The sequence below is a fragment of the Leptinotarsa decemlineata genome, unplaced genomic scaffold (assembly GCF_025532065.1).
Source record: "Leptinotarsa decemlineata unplaced genomic scaffold, Ldec_3_MD MMD2_tig00000035_RagTag_RagTag, whole genome shotgun sequence".
In the NCBI taxonomy this organism is placed as follows: Eukaryota; Metazoa; Arthropoda; class Insecta; order Coleoptera; family Chrysomelidae; genus Leptinotarsa; species Leptinotarsa decemlineata.
In genome coordinates, this window is record NW_027412540.1 from 21,317,277 (window position 1) to 21,326,563 (window position 9,287).

General features: G+C 38.1%; 1 protein-coding gene across 1 annotated transcript; it reads left to right on the top strand.

Annotated features, from left to right (window-relative positions):
- Positions 1–248: 248 nt before the first annotated feature.
- LOC111510918 (tubulin alpha-1 chain) lies at positions 249–8,964 on the top strand. The gene is made up of 3 exons (XM_023166891.2): positions 249–755; positions 5,314–5,842; positions 8,394–8,964. The coding sequence occupies exons 1-3, from the start codon at positions 360–362 to the stop codon at positions 8,777–8,779; spliced, it is 1,311 nt and encodes a 436-aa protein (XP_023022659.2). The 5' UTR covers positions 249–359; the 3' UTR covers positions 8,780–8,964.
- Positions 8,965–9,287: the final 323 nt, after the last annotated feature.

Consider the following 9,287-nt stretch of genomic DNA (forward strand, 5'->3'; position numbering starts at 1 on the left):
GTAGGATTGACAGTCCTAATAATGGTGTTCACTTGTAGATCGATTTTCTAATTATGAAGGAGCTATATTGACCCTTTCCTGATAAAATCGAACCTGTCGAAATTGATGAAACTGATTGAACGCTTGAAATCTCATATGTGTGTGAAACGGGTCTTATTCATAACTTATTCATTAGCAATTCAAATTTTTTCTGTGACATGAATATAGAACAATCTTGGAACAATCCAAAGAAACATATTTGGAACCCATAATGACATTTTGTTCTGTCATCAAATTATCAGTGTCATTTTCATCAGTTCAGCATGAATTCAAAATTATAAGTGATATGCCAAAATGAATCCAATTTCTTTCCCGACAATATGTCTGGTAGAGAAGTCATTCAAATCCATATTGGTCAAGCGGGTGTTCAAGTAGCGAATGCCTGTTGGGAACTATACTGCTTAGAACATGGAATCAAAGTAGACGGAACCATTTACGATTATGATAGGACTGATTCAAGCTATGGCGCCTTTTTCAACATCACTGGTGCAGGACAAGCGGTACCGAGAGTCGTCATGGTAGATTTGGAGCCAACGGTTATAGACGAAATTCGTACTGGATATTACCGCAATCTCTTCCATCCTGATCAGCTGTTAACGGGTAAGGAAGACGCAGCAAATAACTACGCAAGAGGAAAATATGGTATAGGAACAGAAATGCTTGATTTGGCTTTGGATAGAACTAGGCTCGTTGCAGAAGATTGCGGCCGTCTTCAGGTAGGTGTGTTGAAATATAATTACTATTTTTTCTAATGTGTAGTTTCTTCGATTTTCTCCGATACATTTGGGAGGGCTCGCCCTCCTCGGGGCTTCGGGGGAAAGGGCCTGACCTGCGCAAACTACGGTTGAAAAAAAATAATGCTTGCCATTTCAATCTTACTCTACTCTTTTGGAGTAGTGAAGTGGACTCGGGAGGATATGTATCAACTCGACGAGACTTATTTTTGATTTCACAAATGATACTGCAACAAAAAATATCGATGTTAGTAGAGAGCTTGTTCGCATTACGACACATCAGATTGATTGGTGATTTCAACATTAAGTTAGTTTGTACCCTTTTGCATAAAAAAGTATTGATGTACCTAGAAGATATTCTTGGAACAAGTATATTAATTTCTGATAACAGTACAGGACAATCCAATTTGCCATTCAATAGCTTATATAGAAATAAAACAGATGCCTGATTTCTTCTTTTTTCTAAGGCTACAAAGTCAAATCTGCATAGCAGATCAGGGTGATCACAGTTCCGGTCATTCTAAAAGTAAGAAATTTTAAAAACTTTTTTTGGACTCCATCAATTGCTGATGTGTATTGATTGTATATAGGATTCCATATAATGGACCCATATTCAAGTTTTGGCCTCACCAGACTGAAATACAGAGAGGTCAAGGTTAGCATATCATGAGAATTTTTGCAGTTCCTTATTATAAAAACGTATGCACGGTAAGCTGAATTTGTAATATGATTGATATGGTAGTTGAAAGTTAGTTGATGATCAAAATATATCCCTAATATTCTCAGCTCTTTCCGATATAATGTTGTCGATGTTGTAGGGAAATTCTAGTGTATTAAGTTTTCTACATTTGGATATATTCATTATGTCTACATGATACAGTGGTACTGGATACAGCCTGAAAAGTCGTCAGGAGTTCGGATCCATTTTTCTGCATGGTCCGTGACCATGAGAGAGCAGGAATTGGAGCATTTCTCTTAAAGGCAGCTGCCCGAGCAGCTGATGAACTCGGTATAGTTCTCGACACTGAACGAGGTGACCACAACTCTGTCACCGAGTTGGAACCCGTTCAGAAAAAGCTCAGATAAGAGCCGCGGAGATCACCTCACTTCTGCGGAAACACAAGGATAAACCAATGCATGGGGTCTTCTTCAATAACATTGGATACCTTGGCTCATCAAAGCGCCTGACGTTCGCTTTTCTCAGGTCGGGTGGGTTGAAGTCGGAAACTGAGGGGTCCATCATGGCTTGCAAGGATGGTATCTTCAACACCTTAGTCTACCGCAGTCGCGTGATGGGTATAGAGGTTCCTGACACAAGGTGCAGGACCTACCGCGAGAAGTCCAAGACCCTAATGCACTTGTCATCAGCATGTCCAGCATATGCGGTCTCGGCCTATATCCATCGATGTAACGCGGCCCTAAGAGTACTATATTACCATCTACGGCACTCTTACGGTACTGACGAGACATCGGTGTTGCCCTACGCTCCGGGTGATATTGAATCCGTGGTGGGGAAAGAGAAGTACAGAATTTATTGGAACTATTCGTTCTCTACCCTCAGGCTCATGCAAGCTAATGAGCCTGATGTACTACCAGAGCAAAACGATATTTGTCGTGTAGTTTTCAGCTCCTGGCGAGACGAATATCGTCAGAAAAGCGGAGGAAAAAGAGATGAAATATCGAGATTTTCTCTTCGAACTCCGCAGACTCTATCCAGATCACTCGGTCAAGATGGTTGTTCTGATTATTAGAGTCCTTGGTGGAATGATGCCCTCTCTACTCTCGAATCTTAAAGTCATACCGGCTTGCCGCACTAAGGCAGAAATCTCAGCCGGATAGATGCAGAAGGCTGTCATTCTTGGCTTACTGCGCTTGCTCAGGGCACATGATTCTCTGATCCAATGATCACTTACCCCACGGTATGGGGAGTGGTCGTGGTTGATAATGCTGGCGCGCCCTCCTTAATGTATCGGGGCTTCGGGCGATAGGGCCTGACCAGCACATTCTTTGGGAAAAAAAATAATAATAGATTTTATTGCCCCAAAGTGCAATATAGAATTATGAAATAGAATACAAACTTAAAATACAAACTTATATGGTAATCCGGCAAAAGGCAGAGTTCGGTCTTGACGGTAAGGAGAGTTTTCGAAAAGAAACTGAAAATTTTATGTAAGACTCAGAATATATATTTAGTGAAGATTATAATTACCATGAAGAAAAATACAATATATCAGACCACCCAAACTAATCTGTAATCAATTTTTGTCAGTTGCAATAGATGTGGTGACTGATCTTTTAAATGCAAATAGAGACAGATTTCTCATTTCTCATGTCCGTGTTGTGAGAAAAAGATGACTTGAAAAGAGAAGTTTTGAAACGAGGAATTGTAAGTCGATTTTCAAGACGGATATTCACATCGTGGATTTGTGAGCGAAATCTCACTTTACTGTAAAGATATCGCGGTTTTTTAAAAAACAACATTTTGTGTATGAGAGAACAAAAATGAACTAAATGCCTTCTTCTCATATCTATCCAGCCCAATTCAGAAAATGCAGGCGAAATATGACTACGTCGACGGAAATCACATATAATCCTGACACATGAATTTTGTATCATCTGAAGTCGGCGACTATCAGTTTGCAATAAAGCAGGCTCATATATGCAGTCAGTATAGTTAAGGTGTGAAAGAACAAGGTTATCGCATAACATGATCTTACATTTTTTTGTTAATAAATGTCTATTAGAGTAAATAAGTTTCAAATTACTAAATGCTTTTTTATCAATGGAAATAGGATTACTAAATTTCAGTTCAATATCTAGCATGAGCCACAGATTCCTCTCACAACTAGAAAATATCAATGACGAATTGTCTAGAAATAGGGTTAAATTGTGTTTGTTTCTTTCTCGTGGTTCTTTGCGTCCAAAAAGCAATACTTTAGATTCAGCTGGATTTATCGTCAAACAGAATTTCTTCGATAAAGAAGTCAAAGTTTGTAGATCGGAATTCAGATGGTCACAGGCAAGACGAATATCACTTTCTTTAAAGGACATGTGAAGTTGTGTGTCGTCCGCGTAATAGTGAACTGAGAAGTGACGTATATGTTTATGAAATTGCGAAGAATAAATAGTACATAGAAGGGGTCCAAGGATTGATCCTTGGGGCACTCCTCTTTTCATAATTGCAGGATGAGACAGGATTCAATTGAACAGTACAGACTGAACTCTTTCAGATAGATATTGCTCAATAACATCCATTGCATCATCTGAGAATCCTATAAAGTGTAAAATAGCCAATAAAAGTTGGTGGTTAATTTTGTCAAACACCTTGGAGTAATCAACAAACACGAGATCTTTGCAATAGGAATTACATTGGATTTTTTTTAAACTTCAGGAATAACTCTGTTCTCTGAACAAAGATTGAATATATACTCAGGATAGGGTAGAATAAAGAGACAGCAGTGCAAAATCATCTTGACACTAAATTCGTTAACTCCTACTGCATTTACCTCTGTCAATAATAACCTTATTCTCCCCATCACGCAGTCTGGCTTTAGACAAAATTATGGTACCATAAGTGCTCTTTCTAATATTACCGATGGTATTATACATTCATGTGATAAGAATGGAGTAACTCTTTTAGTTTCACTCTTTTAGTAGCTCTTTAGTTTCACTATGAACCATGCTTTATTATGGGCCAAACTTTGTTATTACGGATTCGATGAGAAAAGTCAATCTTTTTCCAAATCTTTCCACAGTAATAGAACACAGCATGTTCTCATCAATAATAACTCATCATCAGAACTGAACGTAATACATGGGGTACCTCAGAGCTCTAAACTTGCACCTCGTTCAGAGTCGAAAACTATACCGAGTTCATCAGCTGCTCGGGCAGCTGCCCTAAGGAGAAATGCTCCAATTCCTGCTCTCTCATGGTCACAGACCATGCAGAGAAGGCGATCCGAACTCCTAACGACTTTACAGGCTGTATCCAGTACCATTCTGTCATGTAGACACTCCAACCTCAATAGTCCACGGCCTCCCTGTTGTCGGGGGAAGTACAACCGTGGAACGGACGATTTGAGATGCAAACTCCTATTGAGATGCATCATCTTTCGGGTTTTCACGTCGAGTTGATACAGCTCCTCCCGAGTCCACTTCACTACTCCAAACGAGTAGAGTAAGATTGGAACGGCAAGCATATTTGTTGCAGCAACTTTGTTCTTTCCCGACAGTTCCGAAGACCAGATCTGTCGAAGTTTGTCTGATACTTGCCGCGGAGAGAGGTTTTCACTGCTGTTACCTCATGTGAGTGGCGTTGTTCCTCCCCGAGGTAAGTATACGTCTCTCCGGAATCCAGATGGTGTAGGATGCTCCCATCTACGAGCTGCACATCCTCTCCGTAGTCCCCGTATCGTCCTCTTTTGAGATGGACCATTGCACATTTGTCTATCCTGAATTTCATACCGATAGCATGCGTGTACTCTTCCACCACCCTCAAGGATTATTATTATTATTATTATTATTATGTATCACCTTGTAGGGCTTCATAATTTTTCGAGCCTTTGGAGGAGGCACTGGAGGTGGCTTCACGTCTCTTTTCTTGGAACACCTGGGTATCGACTACAGAAAGACTAGCGTTCTGGAGTTTGCAATCTTCCCAGCACCTAGAGTATCGACCATAATCGTGGAACCGTACAATGCTGTTTTGGCAACCAACGCTTCGATCGAGCATGAGGACGTGTGTTTCGTGATGGACAACGAAGCCGTCTACGACATTTTGAACAGAAGCTTGGACACCCCGCGACCAACGTACACCAACCTGAACCGACTCCTGGGGCAGGTGGTTTCTGCGGTAACTGCTTCTTTGAGATTTGAAGGGGCTGTCAACGTAGACTTGACTGAATTCCAAACTAACCTCGTTCCGTATCCGAGGATCCATTTTCCCTTGATCACCTATGCTCCATTCATACCTGCGAACAAAGCATCCCATGAGCAGTTATCTGTTGCGCAACTAACGAATGCCTGTTTCGAACCGGCCAATCAGATGGTTAAATGTGACCCTCGAAAAGGTGAGTGAAATAATATTTTGACTTATCATGTTTGAATTTAATTACTGACGATCATAGATATAATTTTTATATTTGCATTTGAATTTCCTGATATTTAATCACTTCAATTGCTCGGGCAATGAATTATAGAGTTTTACAGCACCGAAAAGAAATGATCTCTGAAACTGTGCAGTGCGATGTTGTGGCATAGTTAATTTGTTCTCATGTCTAATGTTTCTTGAGTGAATATATTCACGCAGAATTAGTTTTCGTATTAAAAGAGAAGAATGAGGAAGAGTAATCAATTTATGACCAAAACAACCCAAATGAAGAATCATACGGTTATTCATATTGAGCCAGCGGGAGTTTTTGAAGGCTTCAGAAATTGAATCGTACCAAGTCCATAAATTAGGCGGCACTTTTTGTATTTTTTTATGTGAATCATATAAGTATAGCCCATATATGAAGTCACAGTAGTTGAAATGGCTTAGCACCAAACTATCATAGAGCATTCTTTTCAGAGGTTGACTCAAAGTAAAACGATTACTGTATAATATTCAATGACATATAAGCTTTTGTCACTGAATTTTTTACATTACTAGTGAATCTAAGCATCACCCCTAAGTTTTTAGCTGTATTGACAAGAGTCAAGATAGTATGACCTAGTTCTAAATGGAAATTGTTTTCTGCAAATTTACGATTCTTCTGCTATTCAAAATGCACCATCATTGTTTTATTAGGATTACCTTTCAAATCATGTTCACATGATAGTTCATTGATCAAATCAAGATATTTTGTGACTCAGCATACTCATTTAAAGTGCATGTAAAATTGTATGTCATCAGCATACCCCTGTATTTGACACTTCTTGATGGACGAGATAATGTCAGAAGTAAAAATGATGAACAATAAAGGTCCCGAAATGGAACCCTGTGGCACTTCTGATGAAATATCAAGAGATAAGGGGTGATAGTTATCGCTAATAACTATCAGAATTCAAGTTAAAGTTTTACTCAGTGATGAAGACATTTTTTGACTCAGCTTACTCATTTAAAGTGCATGTATAATTGTATGTCATCAGCATACGCCTGTATTTTACACTTCTTGATGGACGAGATAATGTCAGAAGTAAAAATGATGAACAATAAAGGTCCTAAAATGGAACCCTGTGGCACTTCTGACGGAATATCAAGAGATAAGGGGTGATAGTTATCGCTAATAACCATCAGAATTCAAGTTAAAGTTTTACTTTACTAGGATATCCATTGTGGAGTGAATGGAATTTATCCAGTGCCGGTTTTGAAAGTCTGGAGGCCCTGGAACAATGGAGGATTGCTATAAATATCGCTATATATATATATATATATATATATATATATATATATATATATATATATATATATATATATATATATATGATGTGTTGTTTTTCCGGGTGTTCATCCGTTGTGTACTATTCGATAGTCGACGTTTCGCCATCATCTCAGATGGCATTATCAAGACGAGTTACTGCTTCGCTTCGAGAGGTGTAAGTTACACCTCTCGAATGCTGAACTGGTTTTTCCGGGTATTTGATCCGTGTATGTGATATTATCTTTAATTTCACCGACGTTTCGACAAAATCTCATTTGTCATTATCTAGGTGTGCTGTTACGTGTTCCGAAGTTAGTTGACCTTGCTCGACTCACTTCTTACTATACTGGTAAAATGGTATTCGTTACGTGTTCATAAACGCTCTACTACCTACTACTTAAATTTTGTTGAGTTTTACCTGAGTTCTTCTTCTTCTTAGTTGACCTCATCTCACCGTTAAGGTATCGAATATTAAATCAGAAGTTTTCACGGATAGGACTATGCTGAACTGATTTTGTTGAATTTTTAACTTTCCGCTGAAACAATCAAAAGTTTTCAAAAAGAGGAATGCGAGTGAAAATCGATGTGTTCAATAGTGTCCTTTAAAAACGTCCATTCAAGTGATATCTCCAAATCATTTTTATAATTTTGAGCTAGAAGAAACGATTAGTTGTGAGGATGAACTGCAGAATCAATCGTTTTCGGATTTTTTTCACTTATTCTATTTCTCTTTAAATCGTGGGTACAAATTATAAAATATAGATTGAAAAAAATATTGCCACAGAAATGCTTGACCAAATCCAAAATTGATAACAAATGTAAACTTGCAATTAGGGCCTTCTGATTTATCGTTAACAATATTATTATGTTTGTGCAACTATTTATAGTAAAAATGAAAAAAAAAAATGTTTGAAGGAAAAACGTGAAAGTTGTTGACCCGTCAAAATTTGCATTTTTTTCATCTTCATTGTGGGGCCCCCTCTCCCGTGGAGGTCCTGAGCAGTAGCTCCGTCTGCTCTCCTCTAAATCCGGCCCTAAAAATACCATTAAGCTACAATGTTAGTAGGAACAAGAGTTCTTTTTTTGTCAGCTTCAATTTTTAGTATATTGTCATGCATTCAATTTGCTTGGAAATGTATCTAAACGTTTATTCGAAACTCCCATGAGAACATTCTTCATTAGTTCTGTATAAATTCATCATGTACTAATTTCATTCCAGGTAAATATATGTCTTGCTGTCTACTCTACAGAGGCGATGTAGCTCCAACCGACGTTAACAACGCCATCATGAACATAAAAAGTAAACGATCGATACAATTCGTAGACTGGTGTCCAACAGGGTTCAAAGTAGGGATCAACTACATGCCACCCGTGGCGGTACCTGGTGGTGATCTTGCTAGAGTAACTAGGGCTGTTACGATGCTTTCTAACAGTACTGCTATAAGAGAGGCTTGGGAGCGATTGCTCCAGAAATTCAGTTTGTTGTACTCGAAGAGATCATTCGTTCACCACTACGTAGGTGAAGGTATGGAAGAAGGAGAATTTCAAGACGCTAAAGAGGATCTTCAGGCTTTGATTTTGGATTATAAAGAGGTTGACAGCTGATTCCCTCTATACTTAGCTATGAAGATATATTTGAAACTGATTGAAGAATCCAAACAAAAATAATTCATGACGTTTTGGAGCACTGTGGAAGAGGACGGAAATGTATTCACCCCGTTTTCAAAAATCGCTGTTATTGGATGGTATTTTAATACCATGACTGCTGTTTTCACATAAAATATAAAATATTATATAAAGTTTCGTGATATCATTGTAATATAACAGATGTCGTAATAGTAATGTCTCAAATAACGTAGATTTCAATGTTGCCATTTTGGTGTGAAATTGGTTGTATTGAAGGTGATACCACCATATTGTTACAGTTACAGGAAATGCTATTATTACAATACAATATTAAATATTAAAAATAATGGAATATAAAAATGTATAAAAGTGAATGCTAAAACAAAGTATATATAAAACATTCGTATACGTAGAATTTCAAAAGAGGAATGAAAAATTGAGTATATTACAAAAAAAGTTACAAATCATGCAATGTAGCAGTACTGAC